Raw genomic sequence first — 16761 nt, forward strand, 5'->3', positions numbered from 1 at the left:
CTTGTTCTCTTTTTGTCTCTGGCCACTTCTCCATCTCCCATGGACTTGCTTTGAGTCGCTGGTGAAATATTAACCAGGCTTTGATGCTTATTAATTGTCCCACTCAGTAATTGAGATGCTCGGTGGAGCCCGTACCCATGGCGACAGCAACAATCCGTCACCATGGAAACAGTATCTCACCCACCGACACACTGGAGAGAGGGAATGGTTGGGTAAGAGTTGGTGGGAAATGCAGGACAGATGGCAAAAAGTAGAACTGGTTGTGGTTCTTTAAGGCACTAGAATAAAAGTTAGAAACAAGCAAAAGTAAGTAACTTTTATAAAAATATGTCTTTTTTTTTTTTTACATATTTGTGAAAAATGTCACCATGTCCTGACAGTACAATAATCTGTGAAAAAAAATCAAGTTCCTCTGCCTCTTTCCTGAAGTCCTACTGTCATTTGTAGAAATACACTGCTTTCTGTCAGAAACAACTAATCAGAGGCAGTAGGAGGGTCTTAACGCTGTCAATGAGGCCTATGTATATGCTGCTCACACCTTCCTCCACACAGTACATACAAGCTCAAGATTGATGATTTGCTCCAGCTGTGCTAATAACAGAAAAACAACCTAACCTTGCTGTAATCTTACAGGAAAACTGTTTATCCTCAGTCATTGGTGGTCATGCTAACTAGCACAGCAGGCTACTTAGCATCAGGGTTAGGAGAAGCTGTAGCATAGCAGAGAGGAAGTGGTAGTGACTATGTGACAAGGCCTTTCTTCTGACTCTGATTGATTGTTTCTGACTGGGACAGTTTTAACAAGTATATAAAAATCTTATTTTTACAAAAGTTATCTGCAGCTTTAGTTTCTCCATTCCTTGTGGCGTAAGGGAAATTTCACTGCAGTTACCCGCATAAAGATGCAGTTGATTTTTGCAGATAACCATCTAAAGGCAACTTAACTGTGCTGTCTACCGTGTTGCGTAATTTGAAGCAAAGACAGATTTAGACATGTTTCACCGGGTTATTTAAATCATAGTAACTGTAGAGGTACTCAATGGATTTTTTTAAAAACTTTTTTTCTGAAGTAAATCTCAGTAAAGCATGTAAAGTCTGGTCACGTTACAGAGCTGAGGCTGTGTGAAAACATATTTTAAAAACAACCCATGTTGAAATCTGCAACTGGAACATTTCAATTTGGAGAAAGTAAAACATTTTAGTAGACAAGGTAAAAGGAATTACAGAGCATGTTGTTAAATTTGTGACTCTACATATAAGCAGTTCCTCACTCTGAGAATATTGAGGGTGTTTCTGCTTTTTCACAGTGCCATGGATAAACTATCACTGCTTTTACCGTTCACTTTCACACTATACACAACACCCAGATGTGCTGCCATAACATTAACGGAGCACCTCGATCTAACCACAGATGTTCTTGCTCAAAATGAACAGATCATTTTTATGAGCTCTTTTATAAACATTTAAGCCATTTTATTTTAATTTTATTTTACCTTTGTAGTTTGGTCGGAGAAGGAGGTTTATATTTTACATTCTTTCAACTGTATGATCAGCAGTTATTGATAGCAATGCACCAAGTCAGCCGGTGAAATCAGCCTGTTCTGATTGATGGTTGATAGGTGAAATACTGAATAAATACCGTCCCTGATTCATTAAATGCATCACAACTAAGAACTACCAGGGTTTGGTCTTTAAACCAATGTCACTTCTATTGAGTTCAATGAAATTAAGAAATAATCTTGGAACAGAGTGTTTTCACTCATAAATGACAAAATTGTTTTAATTTATTTATTAATTTTCTGTTGGATTCAAAACTACCTCTATCCAAAAACATGCAGCAGTTTGTTAGCCTTCACAATAAAAAATGAGAACCAACTTTTAAGTCCTCAAAAAATGGGTATCCATATCAACAAGAAAAAGTCTGGTTGGTGCAACTTTACACATTTAGACTAGATGTTTTTCTATTTAAGTCATAAGTTGTATGTAGTGTTAAAAGAAGTAGGAACAAGTCTGAGAGGAAGAGCAAGATGAGAGTTTTAGAGGAGATGAAAGGAGGATGGTTTAAACTGGGGCTGGTTGATGAAGTAAAGGAAGCTGGAGATAAGGTGTAGAGTGAAGCTGTGTGTACATGTAAATATGTCCTGTTGAAGGCTGGGAGCTCTGAGGCTTTTAAAAACTTGTGGGCTTTTGAGACAGGATGGTCAGGCTCTGGAACGCTACCTTGCAGGGCCAGATCCAACGTCAGCCATCGATAGTTTGACACTTTTCACCGGCACATGACACATGCTCAACACAAATCAGAAGATCCACAATCCATCACCACTGACTGTACTTTAAAGGCCCTAACCAGGTTAATTTCCATGTTTATGAATTAAAAACTAATAAACAAGGAGATATTTTTTCCTGTATTGCTAATACAGACAACAGCTTCATACCAAACACATTTCTTATAAATCCTGAACTTATTTAGCTGTTTTAGACAAACAGTAAATTGGATTTTATTGTTTTTATTTCTTTTATATAGTAGTTTTAAGTAGCTGATGACCAGAATTGGCTGATCTTCAGCTTTGCAGTTGTTGACCACCAAATGCATCATACTACTGAGCAAGACTAGGTTGTGCTTTACCACTCTTTTATGTAGTTTCTCTTACTATTAAGTGGAAAAGACCCAGACTTGCATACAGAGTCGCGTTTCAATCGAGTTAGCTATTCTTAACAGTGGCCATATTGTGTGACTGTAATAAATGTCTATGCTTTCAGATGAACTGTGGAGTTGACTTGCTACCGATTTTGAGTTTGACTGGCTCTAACTAGTGACTAGTGATGGTGAACCTAAGTGTTACCAGGATGCAGTAGCAACTTTCTTTGGCTTGGCAGCTCGGATCTTCCCAACCTTCAAACTGAAGGTTGAAAGGTCCACAAAATTCAGGGGGTTTGAAATGATAACTTCTACCTATGGGAAAGACATCTTGAAGAGCAACATTTTAATGTTATGAATGCCAACCGTTTCTTTTGAGTTTGATCACAGAAACAAGAGGCAAAATATTACAGTTAAATTAGACTTAGTTAAACTTTGGTCATCTTTGATATTTGAGGAATTCCCATTTCCTGACGCTTCATGAAACATATCTGACCATTGCCTTTCGATAGGGTGGGCTGTAGCATATTTTTATCCTAAACATGGGGACCACTGTCATAGAAAGGTTAGGAACCACTGGCATTACTGACCCTTGAAGGAACCAAAAATAGAGAAAGCTGAAGTTTAAGTTGCTTTGCAACATAGACATTCCTCTGCTAAACCTAAAAAAAATACTAAAATCTTGCAATATCCTGACTTGGTTACGGTAGAATTAAAACTGAAAATGACTAGCAACAGATTATTTTGTATTTGGGACAGCAGGATGTCCTTGTTACCTCTTCCTGTCCTTTTTTTTTTTTTTTTTGCTTTTACACCAGCTGTATTTCATCCTAACTCACCTTCATTCCTGACCCAAAGACTCCATTCCCTCAACATGGCAAGTTGCCGGACAGTGACATCATCAGACACTCCCCTTATTGACCTACTGTTTAAGTAGGACAGGCTGGATTTAAGATGCACTGTTGTCACGCTCACAATAGACTCATAACCACATACACAAAAAATTGAGCACACTGAACTGCTCACTGATGCCAAAGCAGGTCATCGCTGGGTGCCCGAGAGTAGTGCACGCTGCAGCACGGTTCATGTGTGTTCTCTGTTGCAGGTAAGGAATGGGAGGAAATGTGAGAGCCTGGGGTCAGCAGGTGGAATCAATACTTTAGGCATCCTTGTTTTTCCACAAACTCCACCATAAGATTTCAGAGAAACAAATCTGTTCTGTTAAATTATAGAGAGAATAACTTTGAGGATTTTTTTACTTTGTGAAATCCAGAAAATGCAAAAACTTGGAAATATCCAGATGTTGCATATGTCTAAAAAACACACATACCATTGAAACCATTACTGCACTGGCCAAGTGATTGAAATCTCTTGCTTGCTGACCAATGATCAGCTGGTTAAATACTGAAAGAAACAGATGCATCGAAACTGTAAACTCAAGCTTTTCCAATCTGTAAGCTCATTAACAAACAGAAGAATGTGATTTGGTTATAGTTTATTAGAAATATGATAGAAGTGATATGAACTTCAAGGTGGTGTAAATACATCATGGATCTGCTATTGTTGTCTCCGTTTCGCCTTTCCTATATTTGAGTATTTCAAAATGAACATTTTATTGTACCTCACATATTTTTGAAAATGTGAGGTCAAGAAAACATGCCAGTTGAAAGTTCAACCAACTGATATCTATGTCGCTGGTTTTAAAGACCTCGGCACCAGACAGTTCCCTCCTTGTTTGATGTTTTCATCATACGAGATGATCAAACCGTCATGGTAGACACATACTGCATTAGTGTGGACAGAATTATGCATACTATCTGGTTAGATAATTTCCTCCAATCACGCAGCCCCAGTCAAGGCTCCCTTATGCAACTTGGATCTTTCTGAAGGCTGTTTTCATCCGATGGCAGTGACTGGCTGATCCTCAGAGGCTGCTCATCAGACCGTCTGCCAGTCCATCTGGATATCACACACTCATCTGCACTGTTTGTGATCTTTAAGATGACTAAACAGGCTTTAATGATGTAACTGGGAATGTCCATTCTATTTAATCTACGGGTTCTTGCAAATGTATTCATGTATTTTTTTTCACAATTTGCTACATCACAACACCAGACTTCAATTTTATCTGGATTTTATCTAAAGTGGTGGCCAACTAATGGTTTTTAAATTTTTTCCAATAAAAATCTGAGAAGTGTGGTGTGCCGTCTTTATCTGCTGTTGCAGTTGCTACAATTTGATGCTTATCTACCAGTTTTGCACATCTGGACACCAACATTTTGTACATGTTTTCCTTTTAAAAACACCTCAAGCTCAGTGATTGCAAAAAAAATTGATTCATTTCTGGATTTTGGTTGGGCCATTTTTCTTTGATCTGAACCAGTACTTCCCAAACTTTTCAGTAATTGACAGTAGAAGAGGTTTGTGGTCTTTCTTCTTGGTTGAGAATAGTACAAAGTCATTAAGACACATAAAAAAAGCTTCCCAGTCCTTATAGGGGAAAAGCATAGTCACAGAATGATGCTGCCACCACTAAGTTTCACTGTGAGGATGGTGTGATGAGAGTGATGAGCAGAGTTTGCCCTTCCCACCACCTAAGACAGTATTTCTTATAATGAAATTGACTCTTTAAGTTCAAGTTGACTCTTTAGTACATTTGCTGGATTTTATTTAGGTGTATCAGAGTAAAGGGGACTGATTACAAATGCATGCTGCTTTTTGAAACTTTTGTAAACATTTTGTAAAATCATGTGTACTTGTCCTACCACTTCACAATTACAGCGCCACCCCCACCACAGTTCAGATCTCATGAGTTCACCTGTTTGTGTATTTTTCTATGGAACCTGACTCCTATTTGTTTGCAAAGAATTTGCTGACTTTTTTGTTGTTGTAGAGCCTATATAAAATATTAAAAAGGAAATGCAGGCATTGCAATCCAACCAGTACCTCAGATGGTACTGGTTGCTCCTGGACTGGCAAAGCAGCCAGTCCAGGAGCACCATTTATTTTGCTTGACATTGATTGGCTGTATCCCCAAGAGTGGAAATAAGGAAAAGTGCATTAGCGCGTAGTAGTGCCCTAAATTTGGCACTTATACATGTGTTTTTGAGGGTCTATTGTGTATTCAAAGATGTTATCCTGTTGTGGTCCCTAACCCTGACAAATGCTGGCCGAGTATTGGCTGTTTTTGTGTCTGTGTATCACGAAAGATCGCTGTAGACTTCATCAAAGTTTGAATTTTGTGAGAGTTGTTGAACTTTTACAGAGTTGTTGAAACCATATCTTGTGGCGGGTGACAAGCTTTATCCTCTCCCTTCGTCTCCACCAACCCCCCGACCAGCACAAAGCTCCAGCTCTTCTTACATTATTAGCCGTCTGTGATGTTACATTAAAGATGCATGACTGTCATGCAGTCTCACTCAGCACGAGCCTCCTGTGTGTGCTCGAGTTGCTGGCCAACAGAAAGAGGGACAAACACACACACACACACACACACACACACACACACACACACACACACACATGTTCGTCGTGTAAAAGTGCGGGAGCTTTCTCAAAGCCCAAATTTGTCATTTGACAGATGGATGTGGGAGGCTGTCACAGAGACTAAACGCTCCTGAGAGAGACAGAGAGAGATGTCTGGTTGGATGGCGATAGTGAGCTCGGTGGACTGGTAGTGGGAGGGGGTTAGCCACACAGTATTGATATAATACAAGCGTTGAGTGCCCTGTCTGCCTGGTTGAGTGCTTCTTTGTGCTGTGGCATATGGCTCCTGTGTGTTTTTTATTATTTCAGTCATATGTGAGCAGGCAGATTGAATGAACGTAACAGAGTTGGGTTTGTGTGTTAACCTCGCTCTGAAGTCCAGCTTAAATTAACTTCACACAAGTCTGGAAAAATATGGAGGAGTATGGCATTTAATTTAAGTGGTTTCTAAGGATGGATAAGTAAGGAAAAATATTTGTTTTTCCATCCATCTATCCATCCTTACAGTCTGTTTGTTGCAGAAATACCTCCCATGAATTTAGTTTTATCATAACCATATTTAACCTCCTCTGTATATAGGACGGACTGTGCTGCACTGATTTTGCATCTAGGACACCAAGGAAAGTGACTCAGGTGTGGTGATAAGAGGATTTTTTTTTTAATCATAAGGTATTCGTAGAGACTGAAATGAAAGGAATTTAATAAATAGCAGAGCATATCTAGTATAGGTTTTGTTGGACTATTGAAATTCAGCTGCTACACAGGACCAGATCTACACTGGACGAGTAAATTCATGACCAAAACTTTATTGCTGCTAACAAACAAAAGCATTAAAACCCCTGGAAGCTAGAGTCCGGAAAAGGATTGGATTTTGACATGTAAATGTGTTGGAGCCATTAAATATTAAGATGACTTAGTTGGCCACACACACGTCCTTCTCTTGGTGTGTGTTTGCAAAGTCTCCCTGCTCGTATCAGTGTCCTAATTGGTCTAATAAGATTAATGAGGCGAACTAGATTCTTCTGCTCTCCCTCCTCCCATCTTTTTGTTGTCAGGGCGGGGAACCTCGTCTGCACACACACAACCTGGTAAATCCAAGTCACGCTACAATCCATTTAAAAGGGTGGTGAGGTAAAAGCCATCTTCTGCCACGGTGCCTGGAATTTTATTGGCACTGAAACTGTTAATCAGTTACAGAAAATTAATGAATAACTCACTTTTCCTCAGCTTTTTTCTCTAGTTTGGTCCAACTGAGAAAATAATAATAATTAAAAAAAATCACTTGACAAAGTCTGCAAAATTTATTCTCAAGATACACGGCATTGACCAGTTTGAGAATCTGATGATTCTGTAAAAATACCCAGTTTTCTCACGGTATTGACACACAGTTCAAATCAGAAAACACTTTATTGTTTTTCTATTGCTGAAAAACAAACATAAGTAAAATTTCACCCCAATATCTTGCAATATTATCAATTAATTTATTGATTCTGCATACAGAATTAAATATTCTTAGAATTCTTTTCTGTCCATTTTGATGGCTACTGCTTAGAGAGCACAATAAATGGATTTATTCAAGATAAAGGTAACACAAAGCATGTGCAATGTACTCTGTCATTTGATATAAAAGAGTAATTTTTCCTACAGTCAAATAACTTTTAATTTTAGTGGATCCCCAGTATTGGCAGTCGGCGGACAGATGTAAGTTAAAATATCCTTTGAAAATGCTTAAAACTTAAGACTGACCTGCTCTCTAGTCTCAGCTCTAGTTCTAGTAAGCAGAAAAGAATAAAGTATTCGCCTTTTCTGACATAAAGTCACATCTTGAATTTTTTATATCCATTATCTTCTTTTTTTATTCATATTTTTATTGATATTTTTGCATATGGTACAAAGGCGTTTACATATTCCAGGGTGCAAAAGTGTTGAGCATAAACAAACTGTTTACACCACTGACTTTAAGATGCATGTTTTCAGGAACAAAGAACACATGCAGAACACCTCCAATAATAAAACATAGTGAAAGAAAATTAATAGTGAAAAAACACATGTATGTGCACATGCATATATACACTTACACAAATAAATACACATCCGAAAAACACACACAAAACAAAAAAAGGAATGAAAGCTGGGTGCGCAGGGGGTTTTACATTGAAGCAACAAACTCAATAAATGGTTGCCATTTAGAGTATAATTTGTTCAAGTTATCTATTTTATTCTTAATTGCTGCATGCCCTGGTAAATCCTGCAGATTAATCACTCATCACAGGCGTTATGTGGTTTGTGCTTCGTTTCCAACTTCTAATTGTTCCCGTGTAACTAAGGCTCAGGTGTCCTAGTTACTGTCACCTGCTTAAGGAATGATTGAGAACACTCCACATGGTTTGTGTTTGCTTTATTCTGAGTAAACTGATTGGGGGACATTTTAGCATCACTTGGTTTATGACAGCTCAAACAGAAACAGATGAGCTGAGTAATCCCAGAAGTAAAAGAGTAGAAGTTTGACCAAGGCGAAAGCAGTTCTTCCGCTGAAGGTTTTCTCCCATTTTTGCATCACTTCAATAACCCAACCACACTGAAATGTTTCCTGTGCACTTTTCATGGTTAAATCTCAGTACAGGTATAAAAGACTAACATGAATTCATAACAATGGTAAAAACAGACCTTACATACAGTAGATAAAACCTTTTATAGCTTTTATAACTTTTTCATACCTTAAAGCAATTTTATAGTGTTTCTTATTTTTATTGGAACATATTGTACAGCAGGCATCTAACTAAATTTTCTATTTTTAACATTTCATTCCAGCTACAAGATTCCAGCTTTTTGGCATTCCTAGTAATTTAATCCCTGAATTAAGCTCTTCTTGGGATGGGTCCTGGTTGCTTGGCAGCCTAAACTGATTGAAGTTCAGGAATTAACTTACATCCAGTTAAATACTTTACAGGAAAATTTGTCTGATGGTGAGAGTAACTGCAGCCATTATTGAAATAACAAATAATAGTAAAGCTTTAATTCTTTCGATGAGGAAAAAAGAAGATTAAACTCAGGCTTCCATCAGGAAAACATCACACTAAACCTCCTGTTATGGAAGAAAACACTCATGAAGGCACCACATGATTCAAGTGGCGGTCGTCAGTGATGATGTGCAGTTTTTGGCTGGCGTGTCACCCCGGGAGCCAAGCACTAAATCAATAATGGTGCTGTCCATTTGCTGCGCTCTGTTCCAAATCAGTCTGAGTCCATCTTTCTGCCGAAATCCCCACTGAGATGCGCTGTTATGCAAGAGGTTACATTTGGGGATTAGCACATCATTTTCAAGGGTAGACATCAAGAATCCAGAGGCATTTATAGGTCACAAATCCCATGCTGTCATGTATTATACTTACAACAAAAGGATTTTTCAATGCTTGTCCTTACATCATCTGTATCTTTCAGTATGTTTAGTTTGAGGCTGATTCCTTTACATAAAAAATAGTCTGCACAGACATTTTAAAGGAAAGTGTGTGAGTTATTTATGTATGCGTTTGATTACCTATTATATTTTGTAGATCTGCATTTGACAGTGTATATTTTCTGCATAGATTGCAAGTAATTGCCTATGATGAGAGAGAATAAAGAAGAGTTCATTTAGTATTTGTTTGTGTTTTTTGTCTCATGTTCACCACTGCCTGATGGAAGTGTGTGTGTTGCTGCGTGTGTGCGTGTGTGTCAGTCTGACTGTTGCATAAGAGGATCTGCTGCTGTCCCAGAGCTTAACGAAGGATTTAAGCCTCTCTTTCTCACTCTCTCTCCTGCGCTCTCTCCTTCCTGAGTCGTCTGCCCCTTTAGCACTCTGTTATACTTGCTAATCTCTGTAATTGCATGTACATTGTATGTGGATTGTGTAATTGCACTGTATGTTCCATTTTATATGCAGGTTGTCTAAGTATTAAGATTTTATTATTCTGAGTTTCTTGGATCATGCGTAAGTAGAGTTTACGCCAGAGATTACAACACAGCTGCCTTTTTATGTTTTTAACTGTTGTGAAAATGTAACAAAAAGAGCTGTTGTTTAATAATTAACTTTATTCACTGTGTGTTTTATCGTTTTTGGTGTATAAACTGTCTGAGGCGTCCAAGTATCACTCATTACAAAAGCAAATATGCAGTAAATCAACAATTTCAATTTCAATTGAAGAAATACATGAACCACGATTCAAAATATATTCTATATATTAGCAGAGATGGCAATTTAAGGCAGAGTTTCATAATTATTTTTAAACCAAAGAAAAATACATTTATGAAATTTCCAATAGCTGTTTTAATCATCCTCTATTACCAATTAGCAGTATTAATGCAGTTCAGAGAACGTAGCTCCATGAAGGGATATTTCAGGTTATTTGATGTGATTTTTCTGGGAAGTTTTAACAGTAATAGCCCCTATTGCTGTTAGTGTAGTAAACAGATGACATATTTCAATGGGTTTGTACAAAAGTAAAAAAAAAAAAAAAATGAGTGGTGCAATCTGAACAGCTAGCATGCTTGTCTCTTGGTTTTAGCTGATTTTACACATTTAAAACGGATACAAACAATGCTAGTGGATGTAAACATTTTCACTTTTAAATGATACCGTGAAGTTTGTTGCTGTTTACTAAGCAAAGTGACTGCTGACACATCAGTATGCTGTAAATCCACCATGATCAGAGTCAACTTTAGCATTTTGTATCACACTACCAGTTGTGCAGAGACACCAGGTCTTGCAATGGCAAGAAAAGTGATTTTTTTTTTTCTTTTGTTTTGGAGTGATTCACTCCAAAATTTTGAGTTAGTAACGTCTGCCCATGTGTGTAACTTATTAATAAGAACTTCACAGAACTTCAAAAAACCCACTCCATGTCTTTATGTCTTTATATTTCTGAAAATGTATATTTATAAAACCAACTGCGATTTTTCCGGCCGATGATGAATCTTTAAAAAACCTGGCCTGGCGAATCTTCATTTTGGCAGATACCGATTTTTTTTTGTCTGAAAAGTCACTAAATATAGCGAGAAAGTTGCAGAGTTTTGTTTATCACAACCTCTAGTTATCAGTTCCAAACCCAGGATTTTTAATGGAAAACAGACTGAAAGATAAAAACATACAACAGGGGAACCTTTCTGTACTCCATTTAGCCTTCCTGTTATGTGCTCAAGTCTGGCTCTCTCTTTTAAAAGAAACCTGGGTTAACCAGAGGTGGTTTCTTTGGCTTATTTTTCCCTACACATGGCTAAAAACAGCTAACTTTGAGTCTTGCTTCCTTATTATCAACTCCCACTCTGAAGATTGTAATTCAAGCAAACAGGTAGCTGTGAAGTACGGTGTGTCCACTGAAGAAAGATTAGATTTTTGAGTGTCGGACCAAACGTTTGTGGCTTCAGGTTTTACACTATCTCATAGAGTTAATACATTTTTTTTTAACTTTGTAATGTATCCAATGTTCCATCTATGTCTGAACAACTTTGCTGTGAAAGAAAAAGTGTCAGTAAGTGGCTCCTCCTTCTTTAGTAATTGATTTTTAAGCTGACTACCCTTTTTATTGACATCAACAAAATGCTTTTGAGTCTGCGGTCAGACACTTTCTTCCTGCCTTTGTGTAATTTGTGCACCGTGTGAGGCATCATGGGAGTGAAGTTAACCCATTGCCGTTACAGCTGCTCTGAGGGAGACGCACAGAGAGGTTACAACAGCACAACATTGTGTGTTGGTACAGGGAATTAAACACTTTATGCAGTTCGATTTGGATGCTCAGCCGCTTTATCTGACTAACTGTTGCTGCACATGTGTGGGAATGGCTCAGTTTAATCAACTCTATCACTTCTGGTTTGAAACCTGACAGCTCTTTTTTTTTATTTTTACCAAAGGCCAGAGTCAAGATAATGGGAGAGCTTTAAACACAAGGTGTGAATGAAAAGTTCAAAGAATCCAGTTAGCACATCACGTACGGATTTGCATTGAATAGCAGCAGTAAACGAGGTCCGTAATGATGCTGAAATAACAGTTATAAAGACAATGGAGCTAATGGTGATAATGATACAAGTGCTGGTGAGAAGTGTAATTCTGGTGAAGATAATGACCTCTTATGTGGGGGTTGTTGTGCTTGTTTGTACTGGAGGACAGCCCCTTCTGCTGCACTCGCTGTTCTGCTGCGTTTTTCTCCCTCTGATTTACGTTTGTTTTCTCCTCCATCTTTGTCTTTGCGCAGATCGACTTGGAGCCGGAGGGGAAGGTGTACGTGGTCATCGATCTGTCTGGATCCACCACTGAGGGTAAGATCACAGCAATGCGACATTTTAGTGCAAAACAAAGGGAGCACAGCACAGTTAGTATTACCAGAGCAGCGTTTCTTCTCATAACTGTGTGTTTTTTGGTGGGAATTATAAGAGCGATCCAGAAAGGATGGGAATATTTAGAAAGTATACTCTGCATGTATTTTAATTCTTCTGATTATGTTGTGAGCTTCATGGCGTGTTGTTAGGAATATTTAAAAATTTACTGTTTAGCCTTCGAAATTTTAATTCCCCCCAAGCAGAATAAAAACAATGCATTTATATGTTAATATCCACCACAAACCAAAAACTTCTTTCAGTCTCGCGTTTGTGCAATTTGGATGTGTGTGCGCTTCTCTCCTGCTAGAAGTGTAGTAGGAGAGAAACCTTATTTTTCCCTCAAGAAGAGTAAACATTATACACATACAGTTGACACCAGAAGTTTGCATACAACAAGCAAAAACACACACATACCTTTGTTTTTTACAGTCTAAAGTTAAATCCAACCAACATTCTCTTGTTTTAGGTCAGTTGCCACTTTGTAACCACTTTGATTCTTTGTTTAGAGTCATTCTCCATCTGGAAAACCCAATTGCCCCTGAGGTTTACCTTGTTAGATGACGTCTTCAATATTTCCACGTAATATTCTCTCCTTTTTATGCCATTTATTTTACAAAATGCACCAATTCCTCCTGCAGCAAAACAACCTTGTAACATGATGCTGCTACCTTCATGCCTCACATTAGGGATGGTTTTCCCAACAAACTTCTCCATTTTTTCTCCAAATGTAACAATCTGCTTTTTTTAATGTTTCTTTTGGAATAATGGCTTTAACGCTGAGTGGCCTTTCAGCCCATGTCAGTACAGGACATGTTTCACTGTCTTACCAGCTTCAGCAGCATTTTCAGAAAATCTTTTATTCTGAGGTGAATTTGTACATTTTGGATCAAAAACCAGTCTTCTTCCTGAGCTTTATGATGGTTGGACATTTTCATTATGACACATATAATTGTTTGAACAGATTAGCGCGGCACCTCCAAGCATCGATAAATTGTTATCAAGGATTATCCAGACTTTTGCAGCTCCACAGTTCTCTTCCTGATATCTTCATTGATTTCTTTTGACTTTCCGATTGTGTCAAACAAGAAAGCGGTTCATTTCAGGTGTGGCTTTAAAATAGATCCACAGGTGAGCCTCCCGTTAACTCAAAGGTCTTAGATTGGTCATTGAGAGACTGAATTTAAACTCTTTTCTTAGCTGCATGGATTTTGTCAATTTCAGTAAATGAGACGGCATAACAACCTTCTTTGAATGCGTGTTATCCAAATAAGTGACGGACGAAGCAGCTTGCTCATAAAGCACTCTGACGCAAAGGGAACAGCATGTTTTGATCCATTTCAGAAGCAAATAAAAATAAATTATTCAGGCTTTTATGTTTGCGGTCTGATTAATTGATTGGAATTGCCAGTCTGCATGGATAGCATCACTCAAAATGTGTCCCATGTTGTTCATAATTACAAATAAATGTCTCCTGTGATAAGTTCTTTTCGTTTAGATCTCATGTTTTATTTATATAGCAATAAACTATGCCTGGCCTGAATGTACATTTTATTCATATAGATATGCTATAAAATTAAAGACATGTAGCAGCGCTGAATTCTGCCTTTATGTGGGAATCGGTCCACTGTATAGATAATAAACCTGTAAATACTGAGTCATAAAGGGTTAATTATTAATTTCAAATTGGATATTTCAGTCACATTACCAGCTTGTAGTTTATCTAAACAGTCAATTGCTTTATTTTACGTCCTGCACCATTTGCTTATCGATACCTTTGGTGAAGATGTGTTAAGGAAAAAGATCATAAAATACATTTGTTTTTTACTGTGGTGACATAATCTTAAACATATTTTAATTAAAGTAAAACTAAAAAGTAGCCGTCCAAGAAATGACTCAAGCGAGAGTAAACGGGTATTTGATAAAAAGGCTACTGAAGTATTGAGGCAAATATTAATATCATCAGACGGACCAAAATATTTATGGTATATGGACATTTTGGTATATTAAAGATAAAAATAATTCATGTAAATAATTACAAAATAACAAAATCAGGCAAAAATAATAGTTTTGTCCAGATGAATTTTGTTCAATGAAACTTTTGCAAAAAACTGCAGGTGTGTGTCTGGTGAATCTTTGTTTAAAACAAGATTGTTCATCGTGCACCCAGTGTGCTTTACCACACTGGGTAAAGCATACAGATACTTTACTCGAGTAAGAGTAGTGATACTTAATAATAAAGTTACTCAAGTAAAAGTAAAAAGTACATTGTAGTAAAAATACTTCCAAAATTACCTTGTTTTTTTTGCCAAAAAGTTACTAAAGTAAATGTAACTATCTACTTATGAAGATGAGCACTCATCTGCCTCATTTGAGTGCCATGTTCTCTTGTCTTTCCCATTTTGAAGAGTGGCATCTTTGCGTTTGTGATGTTACGTTTGTGGCCGTGGCTTGTTTCCGCTGCCCCCAAGTGGTTGCTGGATAACACAAACAACAAATACCCTGAAAGTTGTCAGCTCCCTGCCCGAAGGGCAGGATCTATAAAAGGTGCGCGTTCCTAAAAAGCATTCCTAGATCCGTCCTTATTACTCCTCCTTTCTCTGTCTATTCTGTTTCCATTAAATAAACATGTAAACATCCAGAATGCCTCTCTCCGTCCACACAAATTCCCTCAGTCACATGCCACCCGATAAGAGCGGTTTTTGCCCGCGCACATGCATCCTTGCACCTGGTTATAAATAGAAACGTTCTCTGCCTGGCACTCAGCGTCTGTGTGTGTGTGTGTGTGTGTGTTTTGTGATTGTGCTTGGATAACCTGACCAGATGAGAACGCCGCAGAGAGGCCTGGCAGATTGCTTCTGCAGAGGATATCTCTCTGTTTAAATGCGGACAAAGACAGGAGACGAGAAAGCGAGCAGATTCTTAAAATAGAGGGTGATATTGAACCAGGGATTACCACACACACACACACACACACACTGCAGGAGCAGCAGCAGACTTGGGCATCCATGTCTTGCCCTCCTCATGGATGATTGGCCACTCTGCGGTGACCTCACAACCCACTCTCCGCCCACTCCTGAACTTTCTCTCTTCAGTTCAGCCGGCTCAGGAGCTCATCACGTTAATGCATGCTGATAAAAACAAATGGAGTGTGTGGGTGTGTGTGAGTGTGTGTGTGTGTGTGTGTGTGTGTGTGCTGGTGGAAAGGAGTAATGGTTCCAGAGATGGAGGGTGAGAAGTAGAGGAAGACATGGTATTTTTAGCAGATTTATTTTTTTCCCCTGGTGCAATCTGTTCTCTGCAGCATTAGAAACTGGAAGGACATCTTTCTCTGCTTCTCATTTCTCCACTTTTCTCTCTATCCTGCTACATCTGTTGTTTCAAAGATGAACACACCTATAATGTCACTTAAACTGAGAATATTCAGAGATTTTATTTTTAGATGTCTCACTCAGTTACTTAAACTTAACCAAAACTAAACAAATTGTTTGGGTTTTCTGAGATTATTTCCATAGAAACTCTGAAATGTGACTTTTAAAGATACATTTTTACACCAAATGTCTATTGTCTCTAAAAATGTAGAAGCTGTATTTCACCTTTACCTTTTTCTTTTCTTGGGTAGCATAAAATTGTCAAGATAATACTTATGAAACTACATAAACCTTCTCTTCTTTTGTTCATCCTGTGTAATTTTGCTGGCTTACTTTCTGCTTGCTAATGCTTACAGGTTAGTGTTATCTTTCTTCTTAGTACAATAATGTATTGTTGTTAAAGACCTGTGTTGATTTAATCAGATTTTCAATTTGACTGCTGTATCTTGGCACATTATACGGCTTTAATGTGGTACATACTATAGTATGGTTGTTTATATAGAAAGTACTGGATTTACGAGATCAAACCAAAATGGTGTAAAATTTAAAATCCCATTTTTTTGATTGACATATAAAAAGTACAGCTGGGTGTCCGTAGTGCCGTCCTGGAAGTGATTTTGGCCACAGTAAAACATGTTTGATGCAGTTAAATAAAGTCTCACAGTGACATGCCATTAAAAAAAAAAAAAAAAAAAAACTGGGTAATTAAAATTTTTTAAAAATGGAAGGGTTATCCAAAAAGGCTAATTTTTTATCAACCATGTTTTTCTCTTCTAATTGAAGTTCATAGCAAATACTGAAGAGCAAACTTTGACATTAAAATAAGAGTTTTTCTAAGAAAGTGATCCATGTTCTGTTGTTGCTCAGAATTAAATCAATGTGAAGTTGCATTTGTTCATCCATCCACCCATCCATCCA

The 16761-nt window shown here is 37.8% G+C and overlaps 1 protein-coding gene across 1 annotated transcript in view; it reads left to right on the forward strand.

The window, feature by feature from the left end:
* Positions 1–16761, forward strand: part of prkcea (protein kinase C, epsilon a) — a 38095-nt gene that overhangs the window by 9406 nt on the left and 11928 nt on the right. The window contains exon 2 of the mRNA XM_015034473.1: positions 12352–12415. Within this exon, the coding sequence (XP_014889959.1) occupies positions 12352–12415 (64 nt within the window). The remainder of the gene's footprint in view (positions 1–12351; positions 12416–16761) is intronic.

The sequence above is a fragment of the Poecilia latipinna genome, unplaced genomic scaffold (genome assembly GCF_001443285.1).
Source record: "Poecilia latipinna isolate Pla-1442-1.1 unplaced genomic scaffold, P_latipinna-1.0 Scaffold299, whole genome shotgun sequence".
NCBI classification, from domain to species: Eukaryota; Metazoa; Chordata; class Actinopteri; order Cyprinodontiformes; family Poeciliidae; genus Poecilia; species Poecilia latipinna.